Below are 20,872 nucleotides of genomic sequence, written 5' to 3' on the forward strand. Positions count from 1 at the left end.
AAGGATAAATCAGACCGAGTTTGGAAATGTTGGCCTTGTTCTGGAACTGAGTAACGGTTTACCAGCTGCACTAATCGCTAATTTAAGACGCTGAGGGCAATTTAAAATGGCAACCCTGGAATCATTTGGTCTGTCTGAGAAATATTTGTTTTATAGCAACTGCTCCCTCACAGCATGGCATCATATAATCTTTTCTCCTAATAGTAATCATTCCTATCAGCTCAGGAAGGCAATAAAACCTTTTAATTATCTTGTTGTAATATAATTTGGCTAAGATTTTTATCAGTAGGTGATTTTTTTATTGTTATTGATTCAATCAACGATGCATTTTCTCCTAAGTGTTTAAACTGAGGCAGAGAGAAACCCTTACCTTGTCATGTTGCACCTTTAGTTCATCATATTGCATCTTGTAGCGCCGTCCGATTTTCTTCACCTGGGTGATGGTTCGCACTTTTTCTTGGATTTCCTGGTTTTTAGTTTCCAGGTCCTTCCTCAACACATTTCTGTCGTCGTTCCCTTTACTCATACTTTCACGCATGTTCTGTATTTGTCCCTGGAGTGACGTTGTTAGGTTATTTATCCTACGAGGAGAAGAAAATATTAGCCAGGTTAGAGAAAAATAAGTGACAACATCCACAAAAGTCAAAATTTCGGTAACTTGATTAAACAATATTTCATCACAAAAGAGAAAAAAAAAAAGTCTCTTACTTGTTCAATTCAGCTTTAAGTCGAGAGTTTTCCTCCGTGAGCTGCTGTATGCGTTTCAGATGTAGCTCTTTCTCGGTGTTGAGACGTTTGTACTCATCAGGGTCCGAATCTTTTTGCTGACTCAGCAAATTCTGCAGGAACACGATATCATTAATATAAAACTTTCCCAGAACTTTTTTAATGTCAAGGTAGAAAATACATACAATTTATTGATTTATTATTATTGTCAGTGTTAATTGTTTGTTTTTTTTTCTTTGCGCTCTTTTTAATTACTCCACATGATGTTATTCATATCATCATATCTGCTCATACACTCTCACACACGCACATGGTTAATTATACTCATTCTTAAAAACAATACTTTGTTTTTTTCTTCTTTGTTTGCTCTGTGATATTTCTTTTCTCTTTCATTAATGGAATGTAGCACTTCATACTTTCCCAGATTTGTTTCTTTAATCGCTCTAAACTGACCTGAGTTCGAGCCTTCCAGCGCTTTATGTCCTCCTCCAGGATCGCCTTCTCCGCCTGCAACATGCCGTTTTTCTCACTCAGCTCAGAGTTGCTTTGCTGCAGAGGAAAGACGTCCGACTCCATCTTTTGCACCTGAAACACACGACATTCTTGAGTTGAGTGTGAAGAAACGTGAAACTTCAAAAACTGAATTTAGAAATAAATCTAACAACTTAATGTACAATGTTGCAGTTCCATTTGATGCCTTCATCATGGACATGAAAGTCATTAATTTAGTTTTTATATTAGTGCATTTCAATTATTTTTTTCCTATGCTCCATGATGACATGGCTGAATTAAAAAAAAATAAAAATTGGGTGTGCAAGTTGGAATTTATTTAGGATTTTACTTTAAGTTGCACAAGATACAAATTATACATCCAGGCTAAAATACACCCATAAACAGAGAAGAAACTGAAAATATTAGTGGGAGTTTCCATTTGAGCCCTTCTGTATATTTATGACCTTGTGATTGATTATTAGTGGAAATTCATGATCATATCATCTTGGTATAAAACCAGGTAAAATAGTTAATTTAAGGCTCAAAATTAAGATGAAATTTATGAAGCTTATATGTGACAACATGAATTTCTGACTGTAACTGAGCAACAGATGCATGAAGAGTTCAAGCAGCTTTTTCCAATAATATGAGGTGGTCACCTTAGCTTGAGTTTGCTGCAGTTCCTGCTCCATTTTGGTTTTCTCCTCTCTCAGCATCTTATTGGTCTCCACCAAGATATTCATCGTTTCAGTTTTCTTCATCAGTTCATCATGCTGGGCCAGAGTCTTTGCAGTCACCTGAGACACATTGAGGGATTAGAAGCAAAACACATTAAGTGTTTGGAAACTTATGCTGATAATAAGTTAATATAGTAAGTGCATTTTTAAACAATTGAAACACACCTGCATTCTCTCGCTTGCAGCAGTCAGACTGTCCTGCACCTCCCTAAGTTCTCGTTCCAAGTGTTCAACTCTCAGACGGTGACGTAAGCTCTCCCCTTGTGCCACCTCAAACCGGGATTCAGCGATCTCCTTTTCCCGACGAACAAACCTGCGTATGAAAATTTGAATAAAATTGAAAAATAAACACCAAGAATGGGCAGAGCACGAAGAAAAGCTGCACATGTTAATCAGTACAGAAGAGAAAGACTTCAAGTTTGTTTTTTTTGAAATACTAGAGAAAACTTTGAAGGGGGAAAATTACCTGAGAATCTCAAGCAGCTGATCTTGAGATTTTCCGTCTTCACTCAAAGAAACGTTCAGCGAGCTCTCATTGGCGGCACGCTGAATATTGGCAGCCATGCTGGTGCTCATGGTTTGCACCTGCTCATGCAGGAGGGTGTTCTGTCTCTGCAGCTCCTCATAGCGACTTTCCATCTTAGATGTTTCCTCCTATAAGTTATCATGGATACAGTAATTAATCAAAAACGAAAACAATGAATAATGTTTTAATTTAAATTTCTTTTGGCTTGCAGTAACTTGTCCTGACCAAACCTTTAGGATCTTTTCCTGCACCTCCCAGGAGACTCTGGCCTCCAGCAGCTCAGCGCTGACCCGCTGGACTTTCTCCTCCAGCTGGTTTCTGAGCTCAGCGGCCTGCAGGCCCTGAGCTTTGGCCGCTTGCAGGGCCTCCACGTCGGCTGCGTGCAGCATCATCTCCCGCTCGTATTTATCTTGAGCTTCAGCTGCCAGCTTAGCCTTGGGGGAGGGAGAAAAAGATTTCATGTGTTGTTCATGTGCAGGGCTCCCAACAAGCTCCATCAGCACCAGTGTAATTCAGGGTCTACATTGGTTCAGGGTCACAGATGTTTATTTGTAAGAAGTCTGAGAAAAAGACTCCTTGAGATGAGGGAGTTGGATGGGAGGTGTCTGTTTGTTACTAAAGAGATTATTAGAGAGAATTGTATGAATTAAGTTTCACTTCTTACTCTTCTACTTCTCTCTTTATTGAGCTCTGAGAATAAATTATTTACCTTTTGCTCTGATTGTCTAAATAAAATATCAAAGACAAATGTGCATTTTTCTTTGATTAACTCACCGTTTCACTATTATTAAGACAATTTACTACACTGGTTATTTTCAATTAACCTATTAAAAATAAGGTTAATGCATGAACTATAAACACTGGTTCATGTCAACAAAAGGCAAATATCACTAAACACTTAATTAAGGGAATTCAGCATAAAAAGTGAAACACATATTAAACAATCAATTCACAAACAGCAACTTACTGTAAACACCTTTCTGTGTTTTATTCTGTCATGATCACTAAATTAACAAAAGTCAGATATAAAAGTGTAAATATGGAACAAACAAGGCAAGTTTTAAACCAAAAGTCACAAGAGTCTGGATTGTTCGGTGGTCTTTAATCACACTTCAATTTTTGTGTGGATTTTAGGAGTAATGCTGCAGCCACTATGCACATTACAAAAGAATTGATAGGTTAAGTGAAATATTAGGACTATAAACTTTATTATTCTTAAGGAAAACTGGTTAAATGATGCAAAGAGCAAAGTTATTTTGTTCCACTCCTTTTCTATACCCTACTATATTCACAGTTATGAAGCTTGACTATTGTAGCTCGTCGCCACATTATGTCATCTGCATGGTTTCTTTTTTTTATTGCCTTATAATGTATTCCAAATAAACACCTAGGTATATTAATTTATGCAAGTATCAATGCTGGAATTAAAAAAAATCTCATTTTTAAAATGTTTTAATTTATTACCTTGAACCTGTATGTTGCAATATCCTCACAGATGCTTTAAAACAAACTGAACTGCTGTTTCTGTTCGTTGGGTTATGCTTACCTGCTCCTGTCTGTCCTGCAGAGCCTGCTGCTTCTGGGTTTCAGCTACAGCCAGCTGCTGGAGCATGGCCTGGTGATCTGTCTGCACACCACTGAGGCTTCTCTTCAGGTCATTGATCTAACACACAAACCAGAAAATATGTCACAAAAAAATGTGAGAAAAAGGAGAAGCCCATCATACTACGGTAATTAATGATCTCCAGCCGTTTCCAGTTTGATGATGGAGGATTTCAGACCTGCTCCTCCAGAGATGCCAGGTCTTTTTTCTTGCTCTCCTCCAAGTCCTGCTTTTCCTTCTCTGCTTCCTGGAGTTTCTCTTCCAGCGTCCGGTGTCGCTCCTGAGCTTCCTTCAAACAAGCCTCCACTGACAGGCGAGCCTCCTCCGTTACCTGGGGAGTGGGCATGTACAGACAACAAGTCAACACAAACATCAGAAGAATTGTACATAAAAATCTGTTTTCCAAGAAACATCAGGAACCAAACTTTTTTTGTTTTTTTTTTACCATTTAAATTAATACTTCATTGGTATATTAGGAGTAATTTATAAGAATGTAGCAAAAACAAAATCTTACAAAGTATTTTTGGTCTAGTTTCTAGAAAAACATCTTGGTACGCTTGAAATAAGACAAAACTAACTTACAAGAAACTTTTCAGCAACATGTAGGAACTTGTTTTAAGTCAATAAATACTTAATACTGATGAAAAAGATTATTTAATTTTTATGTAGAAAAAGAAAAAAGTCTTGTTCCACTGGCAGATAATTTCACTAATAGCTCACACTTTTTCACTAATGTTAAGGAATCACTGACTTAAAACAAGCTCTTATAATATAAGTTAGTTTTGTTTTTTTACCCAGAGTATTAAGATATTTGCAATAGACACTATGACAGAAATACTTTGTAAGATTTTATATTTTTGCTGTGAATGACAGAAATGTTGCCAGCCCTAATTTGATAGTCTGTTTAGACACTACGACTTGTTTCCAAAATATTACTGCCATTAATAAAATCTCGTTTTTAACACATTTTTTACTAGTGTGAGGCAATTCTTTGTGCGTGCTTTCGTGGATAAGTGTTTTTCCGTCACCGCTTTGGCATAAAAATAAAGTGGTTAAATGTATAAAACAGAAAGGAATTTCTCTATAACTTGCTTTACAGCACTGAGGATGGTAAAACATGTAAGCAGTTTATGATGTGAGACTCCTGTAAACTGGTGGTGGGTTGTGCCTACACGGCGTCCTGACCTGTTTCTCTGTCTCCAGGGACTCCTCCAAGCTTTGAGCCATGGCTCTGTACTGCTCCATGCTGGAGGTGGCGGCCCTCAGGCTCTCTGCCAGTTCCTCTGCCCGGGTTTCAGCCAGCTGCAGGCGGCCCTGGAGCTCCTCCCTCTCTTGATCTGAACCCTGCAGGCCTGCAACAAGACAGAACAGCTTGAGGAGTATGCATTTTTCCCTACAGGAAAAAAAAAAAATCATTTAAAGTCTTGAGTCTTTAAACAAAAAAATGTGGCTGTAACCCTTTATAGACGGCAATTCAAATAACCTAAAACTGGGGCATCTACAACTGGAAGAAACCACAGCAATACGGACAACTGTAAAAAAAAAGAAAAGTGTAATTGTGTTTTATTAATATTCTTTGTACGCAGATTTAAATTACTGAAAGAGAACCAATTTACTGCTTCATTTAAGCAGACTTCATAACAACCAGTGAAAACATGTTTATGTTTAAGTACACTTTATACAATAAACTATACAGTTCTCCTACACATTTCTAGTAATAGTATTTATGCCAAGAAAATACACCAACATCAACCATGCACATAAAAAATAACTGGGAAAAAGAAAATGGAAATGACATCCGAAGAATGGCAACATGTATGCATAAGTCAGAGCACAACAACAAACTCCAGGCTCTTTATCTCACTAGATAAAGAGAAAGTAAACCAGGTTTTCTATATTTACTTCTGTATTATTGTGGAAACATAGAAGCAAATAATGCACATATGTTCTGAGTGTCAAAAATTAGACTTGTTTTGAAGAAATGTGAAAGGTACAGTTCAAAGAATCTGTGGGTAGGCCAGTCACAATAAACAATAAATCAATTAATCGCATGATAAATTAAAAGAAACTCAATTTTAATTTACTTGATTTATCGTTTTTCTCTTTTCTCCCAACACTAATATTCAGTCTGGTGCTTTGGTCTCAACTATCCCTTTTTTGAAAGACAATTTTGTTTACAGAGACTTCATAATTTATTTTATTTGTTGTTTTTTTTTTATTTATTTTGGATATTTCAAATGTCTTCCAGTACCAATGTTTAAATGTTTATTAGAACTTTAAGTTTATTGATGTTTGAGAATGTGTTCTTGCTTTATTATATCATTATATTACTTTAAAATGGTCTCAAAACAACAATATTATCGTTTGTCAAAAGTTCTGGGAAAATTTATTGTCCAGCAAAATCTGTTATTGTGACAGGCCTATTTGTCGGTACCCAGTAACAAAACATTTTCCGACAATGTATTTTGGAAACATAAAAAAACCCATTTTGTACTTGGTTAATATTCTATTAATTGCTTACAAACAAAATTCACAACAAGGAGCTGGTCCCAGTTAACTGCTCCCTCAATACAACAACGACTGAATATTGTTAAGGAAACAACTGGCCTTCATTCTCAGACTAAGATAAGATACTTTTGTGAATAAGTGGGAAAAATGGACACAATGTGACAACCAAGACGAGACAAAATGAAATCCAACACCATTATCGAAAGACCCTTCTAAATTCCAGACATTTGCAACTGAGATGTTTTGTTTCCTTTTTATCATTTTCTTGTCTTTACTTTATGTTCTTTTTATGAATACTGTGACGGCACTGCAATGCTCTGTAAAATGTCTGTGGTATATCCTTACATGTTGGTGTCCAGCGAAAATGTTCATTAAAGTTAAAGTAGAAAAATAAAAGTATTTATGCTAACCTCTGAAGACGGGTGTGGACGGAGAGCCCAGGGTGTGGCGTGCCTCGGTGCGGCCTTGCTGCATCCTCAGGGTGTTGAGCTCCAACTCAGCCGCGTTCAGCAGCTCTTTGGTTTTCTGATGTAAGGCCACCTGCGTCTCCAGCTGCCTTTTGAAGTCCATTAGTTGGATCTGCAGTTTTAAAAAAAATAATGTTGTTTTTTTTTGTATGTACATATGACGTCAATTCAGTTCAGAAAATAACTTCGACATGATGTTTACTTCTTGGTTCCTGCTGCACAGATGGCGCTGTTCCACTTCCTGCTCCAGCCTCTTCTGAAGCTGGGAGATCTGCAGTTCCTGCTTTTCGATCTGGCCGTTGAGACGCTGACGTGGGTCGGCCTCAGCCCGCTCCAGAGTGGCCTGAAGTACAAAACGAAAGACATTTCCAGCTTCTGCTACCTGATCATTACTAAAGAAGGTAAAGCTAAGTCTTCGGTTACTTGTATGGCCTGGAGATTGGTCAGCAGTAGATTATGGCTCTGCTGTTGGCTCACAAATGTCTCTTTCTCCTGGTTCAGCCTGGACTCCACCATCTTCAGCATGTCTCTCTCCTTACGCAGCTTCTCAGCCTGACCCTGAGTGATGAGATGAGATAAATTATGAGGTAGATCGATTCACCTCAGAAAAAGGGCCCTGCAAAAGTCTTCATAAGAGCATAATAGTGAGGTGTGAAGAAAATGACATGCAATTTTCACAAAAGACTAAAAACTGAGAAATGCACAAATATTCACCTCTCCTTTCTCTGATATTGCTAAATAAAATACAGTGTGATCAATAGATTTAGAAGTCAATTAATTAGTGAATAGAAACCACGGCTGCAATGATTATTTTAGTAATCGATTATTCTATAGATTATTCTGACAGTTGATTAACTGGAGAAAAAACATAGACACATTCTGCAGATTTTTCATTTAACCATTAAACCCTTTTTAGGCTCTTTCCAGGCACAGTAGAAATCAAGCTAGCGAACCTCAGTCAAGGTAAGTTTCTCCTTTGCAGCTTTCAGATCTTCATTTAGCGTGTGGACAGTCTGCTCAAGTTTCTGCGTGGTGGCAGCCTCCTTCTGTTCTTTCTGTCTAAGTGAGGCAATCTCTTTCCTGTAGCCCTCAACGTTGTCCTGCAGCATCTCATACCTGCAGAAGCAGAAGTCAGGGGAATAACATTTCTGCACAATCAAATTTATTTTCTAAGCAGTTTATAAGAACTAAGTCTGGATCACTGAACTTTACCTCTTTGATGCAAACTCTAGCTGGGTTGATATTTTGGCATTTTGAGAGCGGAGGTCAGAGAGCTGCTCCTGCAGCTTTTCATTCTGCTCGTTCATCGCCTTATCGCTGTCCAGCCGCTCCTTCTTATAGGCAGAGAACACTTCCTGCAACTGAACATAAAACCAGACAAATGTATTTACTTTCATATATATTTATCTTATGTTTGAGGGGGGGATATAGTAACTACAATAGAGTAAGACTTAATTCATATTAAGTCAAGTTTTTTCATGTCAAAAGATGTATGAGTTTTTAAAGAAAACCTAGCAGCAGTTCTGTGATGTTCTTTACAAAAGTATCCTAAAATATATGTTATATATATATATTTCCTCTGAAATTTGGAAAAAAAAAAAAAAAAGACTTAAGATATTTTTTACAACACTTTTATTCCTTGCAAACATAGGAAAAAGGTCAATGGTTTGCAAAGACCTCTTCTCTATAGAGTGAACAATGCCATCTGGTGGCCATCCTAAAACTAATGATCATTTACAAAAATACAGATCAAAATACTGGGTTCCTATTGATTGTTTTTCCACACGACTAAAGTAAAAACTTTTCCAGTTTTAAATTTTTGTTATGTTTTCTTCTTGTATGTTTTTATAGGATTCTGTACATTCAGGAACAAAACATTTAGCTTCTTGGGTTTTAGCTGCAAGTTTAAAATACAAAAAATTTGAAAGCAAACACTTGCAAGCTGTGAATAAGTTATTGGTCACCTGCCGCAGCGCTGCTTTGGCCTCCAGCGCCTCGGCAGACTCGGCCATGGTCACGAGTGCAGTGGGAGTGGTTGCTGGTGAACGTCGGGGGGTCGATGTCAGAGAAATCTCCTCCGGTGGTGTTCCTAAACATGTCAATATGTCAATAACATGAGTGAAGTCATACCAGTAAAAGGTAAAATTGGACAAAAAAAGTAGACTGAAATGCTGGAAACCAAATTAGATTTAAACTGAAAGTTGCAAACATAGAACCTTCATTCAAATGGAGTCAAATTCAGACTCTCAGAGTGATTACTGTGTCACCTTGTTGAGGGAAAGCCACTCCAGTTGCCTGAGCCAGCAGTACACGGTACATGTCTCTCTGCCTCACGATGGACTCTGTCATCTTAATCTGCTGGCTGCGTTGTTCCTTCAGCAACTCCAACTCTGCCTGGGCTTTCTCCAAACTCTGCTCCAGCTCCACACGCCTAGAACAGCACATTATTAGGTTTTAGAATCAGATTTTTGGGGATTTTATTCCTCCATCTGTGAAGATATTAAAGCTGTAACAGACATACTTATTGCCAGTGCTCTCCTGCTCTTCTTTCTCCTGGGCGTCACTCAGATCCCTGAGGGCCACGAGAAGTCGCTGGTTTTGCTTCTGGAGCTCCTCCACGCTGCGGAAGGTCACCAGGTGTTGGCTGATGACCTCTGATGTGCTGCTGATGTCGGCTGAGCTCACTTCCTCCTCCTGAAGCACGTGGTTTCCACGGGCCTCTTCCAGCTCAATGAGCAACACTCGAACCTGACAGGATGAATAAAGGATTTTAGATCGATTTAATCTCCAAGGATAATTAAAAATGAATAAAGGTAGATGAGGAGCTTGAACCCACCTGTTGAGCCATGTCAGCCACCTGGAGTTCATATCTCTGACTGTCTCTTTCCAGGAGAGTAGATCGCTTATTGGCTTCGTCAGCCTCGTTCTGCAGACGGTGAACTTCCTGTAAAATATCCATTTAAAATCCAAAACTTTAGGGTTAGGCCTAGAAGCAGAAGACTGATACTTGAGACTTTTCGCATTTTGTCGCATTACAGTAACAGACCTCAAATAATTTCACTGGGATTTTATGTGATGCACCAACACAAAGCAGTGACTGATTGTGTAGAGGAAGGAAAATGATTCATCCTTCAACTATTGATTATATTAATAACCTATTATTCTGATAATCTGATAAAAAATGGGGTTTGAACCTTGGTCCTTTTTCATCCAGAGTAATGCATTACTTTCTGTTGGTCTACCAGATAAACCTCTCTATAGTACACTAAAGTTTGTGGTTCTAATGTGACAAACTGAACATGTCATATTGATACATAAAAATATCAATTCAATATTTTTCACTCCATTGTTAAGGAACATATTGAAAGTCAACATAAAATAATAAACCCATACAGACTTGCACCTCGTTAACGTCACATACCTTAACGGCTTGCTCCAACTTGGCTGACAGACTGGTCACAGACTTCTGCATGCGCTCGTGTTCGTCCCTCTGCCGTTTCAGGATGGGGGCCTTGGCTTCGACTTCCTGCACAATGTCATCCAGATATTTGTTGACTCGCTTGTTCTCCAGGCGCTCCAGCTGCAGCTGCTCCTGGCTCTCCAGATATGCCGTGTACAACTGCAAACACACGACTCGCTTGGTCAAACATTTCGACAAAGAAACTGCTTGGCAACATTTTAAACATATGAAATGAAGCATTATATTGAAAATTATAAACATTTCTTGACTAAATCAGAACAAGAAGTCTGAATTTTATGTTCTGTAAAATAGAACACAGTGAAGCGTTTATAAATTTACATGTTTTCCATTCTTATTTCTCTTTGTTTCCATTTGTAATCAGGCATGGAAAATTGCTAAAGCAAATTTTATGTTCTAAAACTTTGTGGGAATGGTCTGAATGACGGCTACAACCAGGAAGCTGATTTGCTTACTTCAGTCAGCTTCATGCCGGGTTTTATTTTGGACACAGCAGCCGCTGTTGGAGACATTGTTGTTATTTGGTCCTCTGCCAGCACGCTCGCACCAGCAGGTCCTGCTCAGAAAAAAAGTTTTGAAAAACAGATGCTGCTGAAACGTATTTTAAAATATGAGCATGAAGTAAGTTTGACACAACTGACCTCTAAGTTTAGAAGTTGACAACAGGTCATTGGCGTTGTCCAGCTCTTTCTCAAGGCTCTGGATCTTTTCTTTCAACTCGTTAACAGTTTTGTCCGCTGCGCCATTCATCTCCTGCAGCTTTTCCTCAAGAACCTTGTTGGCTAAAGTTGACAAAAAAATTTTCTTGAAACTTTGATACTGGCAGCCACAAGTTTACATGCATTTATTAAGGGAATGCCAATCATTAATTTTGAATTCTAAATTATTAATTTAAACTTTCCATTTAATTTAAACTGGGATATTACTTTGGAGACGTTCCTGAACAAATTTAGACTCAAAGGTCATCACATTTTAAGTAGTGAAAGAAAATAATGATATCAAACAGAGATGAAGATTGGTTTTAGGATTAATAAACCAGACTAAAGTAACATAAAGAATCTGGTCTCCAAAAATCCACAAGTGTAGCAGTTCTGATTACTTATTGACTGTGCTTAAAAGCTGTTTCTGTTTGATAAAAACCCCCAGTCCCTCTAAACTAACTACGTAAATATTCTTTAAAGAAGAGTAATCAAGTATTCAGCCAAAAACTGAACCGGAAATATTAACAAAAGTGTGGATGATCTACAATAAAAAAAGAAATCAAAGTTGTGCACCCAAGTTCAGCAAAGTTTGGACTGAAACTCTCAGCTTTTACCTTCTCCAGCATCTTTCAGCAGCTTGTGTAGTTCCTCCACTGCCTGACTCAGCTCTTCACTTTTTGCTTCAGAATCTGCTGCCGCACCCTGTCAGAACAAGAGTGAAATGTTATTCTAAAAAAAACGCTGCAACTGGGCACAAAGTTTACTCATAGGTTTCTCCACACCTTATATAAGTTGGAAAGTTTAATGTTGGCATTCAGTTCATTTCGAAACTTCTCCTCTGAGTTGGCCTGCTGCTCCTTTGCCTGAAAAAAAAAAAAAAAAAACAAACAAAGAAATTAAGAAGCATCCACAAAGCACAAAAAACCATCAAGTAATGCATTTCTTTCAAAAATATGCAAATAAACTAAAAATGGAAGCTCCAAATTAGGCAATTTGTAAATACACACTTCTTTTAGTTTGTTGACCATCTCTTCACTTTGCTTTTGAAGGTGTTCATTTGAGGTTTTCAAACTGGTCACTTGATCTTGTAGTTTGGTTAACTGCAAATTAAAAATAACATTGTTAAACTGGGTAAAAAATAAAAAATTAAAATCACAACACAATTGAATCACAGCAGAATGACATGAAATTAAATAAAAAGATTCTCACCTCATCTTCCTTATTCTCCAGTTTGCATTTCAGCTCCAATATTTCATTCCCCTTTTGCCTGGACAGGGTGAGCAGTCCCTCCGTCTTTGCCTTCAGTTCGTCTTTAAGCCAAGACATCTGACCACGCAGCAGCTCCTTCTCTTGATCCATACGCTTCTCCTTATACTAGAGAGACAGTCAGCTCTGATCAATAGCTTGCTTTTAAGGTAATATGCAATGAAGACAAAGATCGCTTCAGAACTCACTTTAATGTTTACTTCTGCAGCTTCAAGTTCATCCAGCTTCACCTGCAGAGCCATCTTACTAGTGTTGACTTCCATTAACTTATCATTCAGCTGCCTCAAGTCATCTGACAAAGCCAAAAAACTTGATATGTCCAATCAATTTTATATAGGCCAATAAAGAATATATATAAAAAATCGTAAATACTCCTACCATTTAAATTCTCAACATCCAGAGATCTCCTCTCCAGTGTCCTCACAAGTTCCCGCTTTTCTCCTTCCAATTCCTCTTTGGCTTTCGAAAGCAAAGTCTGAACAGAAATAGTGGAGGTGTTTAATGTGATGGCGCAAAAGATCAGGGAAAGTGTATTTAATCCATCTGTTTGATCTGCACACACATTCAATAGGAACACATGTTAAATTGAATCTTAGTCCTGCAGTTGATTTTATTCAATCAAGATTGAGTCTAGGATCAAAGTACGCATGCCACAATGCTTGATTCAACCATTTCAATTGTTTGAGTGTGGGAGTGGGTGAATAAGACACTCTCACAGTCCACAAATGGGGCGTCCACTTTGTGACATCAGTTTGATTTTGTGCAATGCAACACAGGCTTTTTGATAATGTTTACATGTCTAGTAGTCACAAGGCCTAACACGGGCTCCCTGTAGCACAGAGAATAGATTTGAAAATACTGTTAGTTTATAAATCACTGAGAGGCTTAGCACCAAAATACAATAAAAGATCAATTGTTGGATGAACTTTCCAGTTCACTCAGGCCTTCTGGTTCTAGTTTTTTCTGCATCCCCAGAATCAGAACCAAATATGGAAAAGCAGCATTCAGTTTTTATGCTCCTCTAATCTTGAACAAACTTTCAGAAAAACTGCAAAACTGCTGATTAATAACTGGAACATCACAAAATGTAGTTTGGCTTTCAACCTTTTAGCACTTTCCCTTACTTTACTTTGCCACTGCCATGCAAGGTTTTTGCTTGTTTTATTTTCCTTCTAATCATGTAGAGCTCTTTGAATTGCCTTGTTGCTCAAAATGTGCTATAAAAATACAATTGTCCTGCAGTAATTGAATGACTGTTTGAAAACAAAAGCATATTAAACTCAAACAGGAAGCAATGTGTTTGAAACCTGATGATTGGGAGAGTTTGGGACATTTTTTAAAATGACAGGTAGGCCAAAAGTCCTAAATAATGTGATAACAATACACCACAATAAATTAATTTATAACTTGTGCTTAGTTATTCAAACATGACTTTTCCATTTTGCTTAAACATGTAAATTTTACTGTTTAGCAAATAATGACAGTGATCAATTTATTAGTGTGTTTTTTCGATGTCAGGGGATACTTAAAAAATGTTTAAAGAAGATTACAGTCTTTTTAATCATGACTATAGTTATCTTTGCTTCTTGGTGTGTTGTCTTACCTGCTCTGCTGACAACTTCTCCTGCGCAGACTCATTTTCCCTGTTCTTCTCACAAACACGTTTCAGTTCTTCATCTGCATTAAATGTTTAACAGTAAGTTGATCTACAAGACTCAAAAAGGCGAAAACCAGATAGGAAAACTGGAGTAAAGCGAAGGATGTTTTACCAAGCCTCGTGAAATCCTCTTTGACTTTAAGATGTTCTTGAGCTTGAGACAAAAGCTCGGCCTGACACCGCTGAAGTTGATCAACTTTTTCGAAAAACTGTTGCTCTGTACAGGAAAAGTAACCAACGCTATAAGCATTAATCCACTTACTGAGAAGCATTTTGTCTTATTTAGCTCAAATCTAACAGTTAGCTTCAAGGAATGCCTTGTGTTAGCTTTAGTTAGCCTCCAACGGGTTTTTTTTAGAAATCGTTAAGCAGCTTAAAAAGAGTAAGTTTAATCCAATAACCCACTAGCTTTATTAGAGGCAAATAAATCGGAAGTAAAACAATAACCATTTAAATCAAATAAACATTTCGCGATTAACACTCATCACTCTGTACTCAGCACTTTTAGCACCAACAGTTAGCCAAAAAAGCACTAATAACTCACCGCTGTCAACCCGAAACTGTTCATGCAGTGCTTTTAAAGAATCAATTTCATACTGCCGGTCTAATAAAAGTTTCTCAAGTTTGCTTTGAATAGTTATCGGTAGTTTAGATATCTCGGACGAATCCAGCTCCGGCAACAGCAGTGCCGCCATTTTCGCCACAACACCTAACCGCGCAAGCGCGATCGGTTCTCTTGTTCTTTGAGACTTTTCGAGAGGGTAAAAATACGTACTACCACCTAGCGGAATGACTTAGAATTACCAGTTTATTTCGAAAACATCAAGCAAAATATGTTGGCGTGATATTTTATGTGAAACACAAAAGTGAGTAGAGTCCCCAAAAATTGTGTGTTACTGCTTTAACAGATTTTCATACAAGTGAAAGTAAGAAGTAATCATTCAAGAAATTACTCAATTAAAAGAAAGTTTTGGTAAAAACTTTACTCAAATACAAATGGTCATAAAACTGATTTAGAATGTGAAAAGGATGTAATGAGATAGATAAAAACATACATTTTTGTCCAGGTTCTGTTATTTAAAAGACTAAAGTGAAGAAAGTTATACAACACAATTGACATAGCAAACTAGGCCAATGAAATACTGTTCCAAATATAATTTTCTAACCCGAAACACATCAGACCACTATTTTCAGCAATCAGTAGTTAATTCCAGTGACACAATAGTTGTCCTCCAAATGTCTCAGTAGGCTCAGCAAATAGAAAATAACAACAGAACAATTATCTTTCTTTAACACTGTATGTGTAGACTGTATGTGTGTGTGCTGCACCTTTGATTAAAACCTATCTGTTCTTCATTGAGTAGTCAGAGATTTTAGAAAGAGAGAACGATCATTCGAAGAGACGGTATTTCATGCATCTTGGTTGGAAAAAAGCCAGGTGGAGAGGTTATAGATGCCTTTCAATTATCTCGAACCAATATGTTCAGTTTAATCTCTGAATTATTTTTCTATAATAGCCACAAATTCGTCATGCTCTCCACAAGGTGGCGCCAAGCGCACTGATAATAACTTGCGAGGGGATTTTAAAACCCTGCTGAGAGGTAATGTGTTACTGTATATCTTAATTTTACACAAACATCGACAGAAAAGAGGGCTAGTTAAAGAAAAAGAAGGGTTAAAAGCACAAGGAAATGTAGAAATGAGCACATTATTACTGATTTGGTCTTTGTAGGTTTTAAAGTTTTACAGTGTAGGCACATTGAAATTATACACCCTGCAAATGAAGAAAAAAAGTCAGTTTTTCACTCATCACTTACAAGATGTATTGTAACAGACGCTTACCTGCCGTTTGTTTCACGTTGCCATGGTAACCCTGAAGTTGGTGAGTTGCTCTTGGTGACCAGAACATATGTCCTTCTTTCAGCAATATTGAGGTACGTCAGATGTTTGCAATATGTTGTTATAATTTATGTAGGTGTAATGAGTGAAAATGATTTGTTTGAAACAGATAAAAGTGAACCGGAAGAGGAATTGAAAATGGAATACACCAAATAGACAGAGGCAGGAGACTCTCTCTTATTTCTGCTGCTGTATTTTGAAAAACTGGCAAACACGGTATTGTTATATTGTTAAAATTTGTACACTATAATACTGTGACAGAAAGAAAAAAATAACTCAGTATTGTATGCTGTACTGAAGCTTGTTTTGTACGTATTGTTGTATTTTTTAGAGTTTCGTTCCGTGACTCTTCAGGACAATAAAGAAAATGGACATCAGTATGAAGCATAATTTTTTTTTAGACCAGTGCAGTTACAATGCATATTCAGAAAACTTTAAGTAGTATACTTATTCATGAGCATAACATTAAATATATATTTAATCATTTATGTGTTAAAGCTGTCTTAATGATCAGAATAAATTGGGAAAACTTTTGATAAGGTTAAATGAAACACCAGATAAAGTTCTAATAATTTGCAAACGAAAACAATGCTCTGTCATTTTGTGCTGCAGCAGGACACAGTGAGGTACTTTAAAGACTCAAAACCCCACTTTCATGCTTTGAGTGGAAACTACGCATGCCTCATTAACTTGCTACATTGAGATGTAATTGTCCACAAAGCCTTATATTAGTGATTACTTTGTAAACAAGAAGTAAGCTGAGGAGAGGGGTTGGAGTTTGGCTTACTAGTTCCTCCCTGTTGTGTTTTTCTTTTGCTGTTTGTTGTAAACAGATTATAAAACCGTGTCTACCAACCTGAGTTAGTTTTGTAACCAGGGAAATGCAAGAACTTAATATTCAAATGGAGAAACAGTCATAGAAGAACAATTTATTGTAATAATGTAATAGCTGATATCTTTGAGAAATGTAATTTTATTCTAACATGCACAAGTTCATCAACCCAGTTTTTCTAACACGTCAGATAGAGTAACATTTCTATAAAAAAGGCTTTTCACTTTCTATTAATTTTGTTTTTGGCTTTGCTGGACTTTAAGATAAAGTCCAGCAAATTAACCCATTTATATTAGAAAGATTGGTCTTTTTTATTCTGAAGAAACTATAAAACTATAGAATGATCATAAATTAAAAAGCTTGAGTTTGGTGCAAAAGTATTTAATCAGAACCACAAAATCACTTTTATCAGTGACATAGTACGCATTTTTCACAGATGATTTACTATTTAAATTTGCTTTAAAACAGTCAGTAAGTAATGAGAATACTTTGTGGTTTCAAATACCTGCTGATAGGTGTGTCTGTATCCTTGTAATGTAATTGGAAGGTAGGGATGTTAAGATTGGTCACTACAGAAACCTTGCAAGCCACAACCAGGCCCGGAAATATTTTTTTTTAAAGAGTTTTACTTAAAGGGATGGTGTATCCTTTTAAGTTCCTGTACCTGCCCTCTGTGAAGGCTTGAATTGTTTCCGCTGTTTCAGTTAAAGTTATTTATTAACCGTGTCCTTTGTGACATATACCTTGAAGGTATTCAGCTCCTGTCTGGATCAGTTTGGACAAATTCCTCAGTGCCTTATAGCCCCACAGTCTTTGAGGTACTGTTACAGAACAAAAAGATCCTAATTAACCACAGAAGAGTTGCATGCAATGTTTGCTGGAGGTTGCTATCTATTATCTGACAATCAATTGTCCCACCTGGTTACCAAGATGTACAATTACCTATAGCAACATTACAGTGCAAAGTCCCTCCAATCTGAGTCATCTGAGTTTCTGTCAGGACTTGTTGCTGCATTGCAGCATAATCTTAATCATGTTGACAAGTGATTCAAGTAATGAGGTACACATAACAGCATAGCAATGTGACAGTAACCTTCTATTCATGGAAAAGTTATAAAGAAATTTATTGTATTTTGCCACCAAGTATACATCAAATCTAGCAATTTTGATCAAAGGTTCTGCAAGCTTTAGGACTTTGGACCACAACTGCTTTAAATTTTTGTTTAATACAATCCATTTATCTAAACACAAGATTTACTGCAGAAAAAAAAATCTGAGAACAAAAGGAGTGTCAGATGTAAAAGTACTACAATGCATGAACAGAAGCTGAATCACTTCTTAAACAAGTGGAAAAATTTTGTTTTGACTTAAAAATCTATTATTTAATTTTTTAAATAGGTTAAACAAAAAAAAAAAGGAAATAAATTGAGTTCTTGCCTGCTATTAACAAAGTGCAACATGGAAATATAGAAATATTCACCAATAAATGTTCATGTACTGGAATAATAATCACTGAAAAACCATTTAACTTTGAAAGATTTTCAGAAAGCCTGAAAAAGATTTACGATAAGCATGTTAAAAGTATTCAAGAAATCTGTCTCCTTGGAATCAAAATGCAGTACTGAGTCATTCAAACTACTGGACACATACGATTTGCACCTAGACTAAATTTAGTTAAATAACATTGGAAGGTTAAGTGCACAGTAATTTACTTTTCTCCATCTGTTAGGCAATAGTATCACTACTCATGCTCATACAACTGAGTCATCCCTCCTTTCTATTCCTCAGTTGTTAGGTCCATCTAGTCTGGTGTCATCTTACTCTGAAGATTTAAACCTGATTAATAACATGAGTCAACACATTTTTTACATAATCTTAGAGTGATGTTAAGATGATGCAAAACTCATAAAACAGTGTCTACCTGAGCTAGATTGGTAGTAAAAGGAGGTGAAAAAGGACTGAGAAAACTCTCTTTACACAATCTTTACTGCACAATAAACCAAAAAACCCAGATTTGATCTTTCAGCCACTTTAGTTCAAATCTCTTATCCCTGCCAGCCTTGTGGATAAAGTCAAAACTTCTAATTCTGGAAGTGCTGTTCTGGAATATCTAAAGTATCAATATTTATATGACATTGACTGTTGCTACATCCAGAAAAGATTTCTCTAAATGTGTGTCAATGTCAAGTTTATTTTTATTGCACATTTCAGCAACAAGGCAGTTCAAAGTGCTTTACATGATAAAAACTTAAGACAGTAACCAAATATATTGAGAAGAGCAATCCATTTTAAATATTTTCTTAAATGTGTAATTATATTTAACTAACAGAAATGAAGAAACTTTCAAAACCATCATTGGTTATTCAGAATTTTAAATATCTTGAAGAACCTGTGGTTGACAGTTTGTACAATGTCTCCAATCTGATTGGTTGGTTAGCACCTTGTGCTAACTCCTTCCCAGAAACACACTCTGCCAAGAAGAAAGCTGAAACCTGGGAGACTCAATGAAAGAACCTTAGTTTTCACCATTACTGAGCTTCCATAACATTTTTGAGATTTGATCCCCATAAATGTTTCACATTTGCACCATGTACTGAGTTTAACTTGTCTATTAGCTGCAGAGTGAAGCTGTACAAAATTCACATTTTATCTCCAAACTTGTGTCTTTAAGATAAATCATTTTTGTATTCAGCCTTGTTCCTAATTTAAATTGAGGAATCAAAAACACCTTCACAAAGACTTGGGCCAAAATCAATGACATTTCATTCTGACTGAATTTATTCATGAATGTATGGGAATGACACATTTGGAGAAATTTAGTTGGTTCCAAAGGAGAAACGACAGCCTGATTCTGGACCATGATACAGTACTGACCCATTGGTTCTGATGCTAAAAGATCATGGGTCTAGTTAGATTCAGATGATATTTTTTCCTGTTTTAGTTGTAAAGTATTGAAGTTAGGGTTAGTTTGTTTTGTTAGATGTGTTTGTATGCTTTTTTTGTCGATTAAAATGCTACTAGGTAGGTCATTGAGATGGGTGGGTCATGAAAAAAGATGGACAAATTAAATATTAAAACAATCAAAGTTCATTTATACAAATATATTTCCATACTCTTCTTTTTTCCATATTTAGTCAAGCCTGGAAGATATTTCAATTAAATTCCATACTTTTTCCACACAGTTAACGATGACATTCAAAGTAAGTTTTAGAATTAGAGATAGTGCCACTAAACACACTTTTACTGTTACATAATCTGTCTTACATCCACTGTCCATGTTTGGTCCCTGAGCTAGTGGGTCATGACCTGGCCTCATGGAAATTTGTTTTTATGTGGATGAAGTAGAGCATGACAGCTGGGCTTTCCAAGAGTCCAAACATAAAAAGGACATAAGTTATCCAATTAGCAGAGCTGTAAACAAAGGGGGGGGGATCAAATGGTTTGAGTGGGAGAAGAATCATGTGGTCAGTGCAGCGGTAAACACTGAGGTAAACATTTGTTTGAGAGGAGCCATGAGTCAAGTCTTTCTTCAAATGGAAAGTTCAGATGGTTATTTATGTAACTGGGCAGAGGAAATTCTTGGAACTTATAGAAAGTATAACGGAGAAATGCTACTCTTTGCAGTTGTAAAATATCTAAGTACTTAACAGTTACCTAGATAGCATCTGGTTTTGCTTTTGTTATGAAATAATGTTCTAGAATATTCAGCAAAACAATACATTGTTGTTGTTTCTATGGCTTGTAGTTGAATGAGATTGCAGGATTTTTATCCCACCTTACCGCCACGTTCCGCATTGCTCAGATAATGAGCGATTTATTTGATTTAAGTGAGTTAGACCAGGGATGTGTTCAAAAGCTGCCGGAAAGAGGTTCTCAAGGACTGTAATTGGAAACATTTTCAGCTAAAGTTATTATGTATATTCTCTATTTTTAGGTTGCTAAAAGCTTAGACTTTTGAAGAACACCATTTTCAGTTAAAC

At 36.7% G+C, this 20,872-nt stretch overlaps 1 protein-coding gene and 1 long non-coding RNA gene across 3 annotated transcripts in view; one reads left to right on the plus strand and one right to left on the minus strand.

Annotated features, from left to right (window-relative positions):
- tprb (translocated promoter region b, nuclear basket protein) overlaps positions 1-14,883 on the minus strand; it is a 30,232-nt gene extending 15,349 nt beyond the window's left edge. For both annotated transcript variants that reach the window (XM_044130577.1, XM_044130576.1), the window contains exons 1-31: positions 14,706-14,883; positions 14,274-14,378; positions 14,108-14,181; positions 12,883-12,979; positions 12,693-12,796; positions 12,448-12,612; positions 12,246-12,338; positions 12,021-12,101; positions 11,853-11,940; positions 11,179-11,319; positions 10,993-11,093; positions 10,481-10,678; positions 9,896-10,003; positions 9,581-9,807; positions 9,327-9,490; positions 9,024-9,148; positions 8,272-8,420; positions 8,013-8,175; positions 7,483-7,617; positions 7,262-7,402; positions 7,003-7,171; positions 5,270-5,436; positions 4,263-4,415; positions 4,028-4,144; positions 2,712-2,915; positions 2,422-2,609; positions 2,121-2,268; positions 1,878-2,015; positions 1,180-1,311; positions 709-839; positions 371-581 (exon numbers count right to left, since the gene is read on the minus strand). In XM_044130577.1, coding sequence (XP_043986512.1) covers positions 371-581; positions 709-839; positions 1,180-1,311; positions 1,878-2,015; positions 2,121-2,268; positions 2,422-2,609; positions 2,712-2,915; positions 4,028-4,144; positions 4,263-4,415; positions 5,270-5,436; positions 7,003-7,171; positions 7,262-7,402; positions 7,483-7,617; positions 8,013-8,175; positions 8,272-8,420; positions 9,024-9,148; positions 9,327-9,490; positions 9,581-9,807; positions 9,896-10,003; positions 10,481-10,678; positions 10,993-11,093; positions 11,179-11,319; positions 11,853-11,940; positions 12,021-12,101; positions 12,246-12,338; positions 12,448-12,612; positions 12,693-12,796; positions 12,883-12,979; positions 14,108-14,181; positions 14,274-14,378; positions 14,706-14,856 — 4,368 coding nt within the window. In that variant the 5' untranslated portion in view covers positions 14,857-14,883. The remainder of the gene's footprint in view (positions 1-370; positions 582-708; positions 840-1,179; positions 1,312-1,877; positions 2,016-2,120; positions 2,269-2,421; positions 2,610-2,711; positions 2,916-4,027; positions 4,145-4,262; positions 4,416-5,269; positions 5,437-7,002; positions 7,172-7,261; positions 7,403-7,482; positions 7,618-8,012; positions 8,176-8,271; positions 8,421-9,023; positions 9,149-9,326; positions 9,491-9,580; positions 9,808-9,895; positions 10,004-10,480; positions 10,679-10,992; positions 11,094-11,178; positions 11,320-11,852; positions 11,941-12,020; positions 12,102-12,245; positions 12,339-12,447; positions 12,613-12,692; positions 12,797-12,882; positions 12,980-14,107; positions 14,182-14,273; positions 14,379-14,705) is intronic.
- Positions 14,884-16,033: 1,150 nt separating this feature from the next.
- Positions 16,034-16,471, plus strand: LOC122838826. The gene is made up of 3 exons (XR_006371955.1): positions 16,034-16,095; positions 16,170-16,276; positions 16,392-16,471. It is a non-coding gene; the product is annotated as an uncharacterized LOC122838826 (long non-coding RNA).
- The last annotated feature ends 4,401 nt before the right edge of the window (positions 16,472-20,872 follow it).

The sequence above is a fragment of the Gambusia affinis genome, linkage group LG10 (assembly GCF_019740435.1).
Source record: "Gambusia affinis linkage group LG10, SWU_Gaff_1.0, whole genome shotgun sequence".
NCBI classification, from domain to species: Eukaryota; Metazoa; Chordata; class Actinopteri; order Cyprinodontiformes; family Poeciliidae; genus Gambusia; species Gambusia affinis.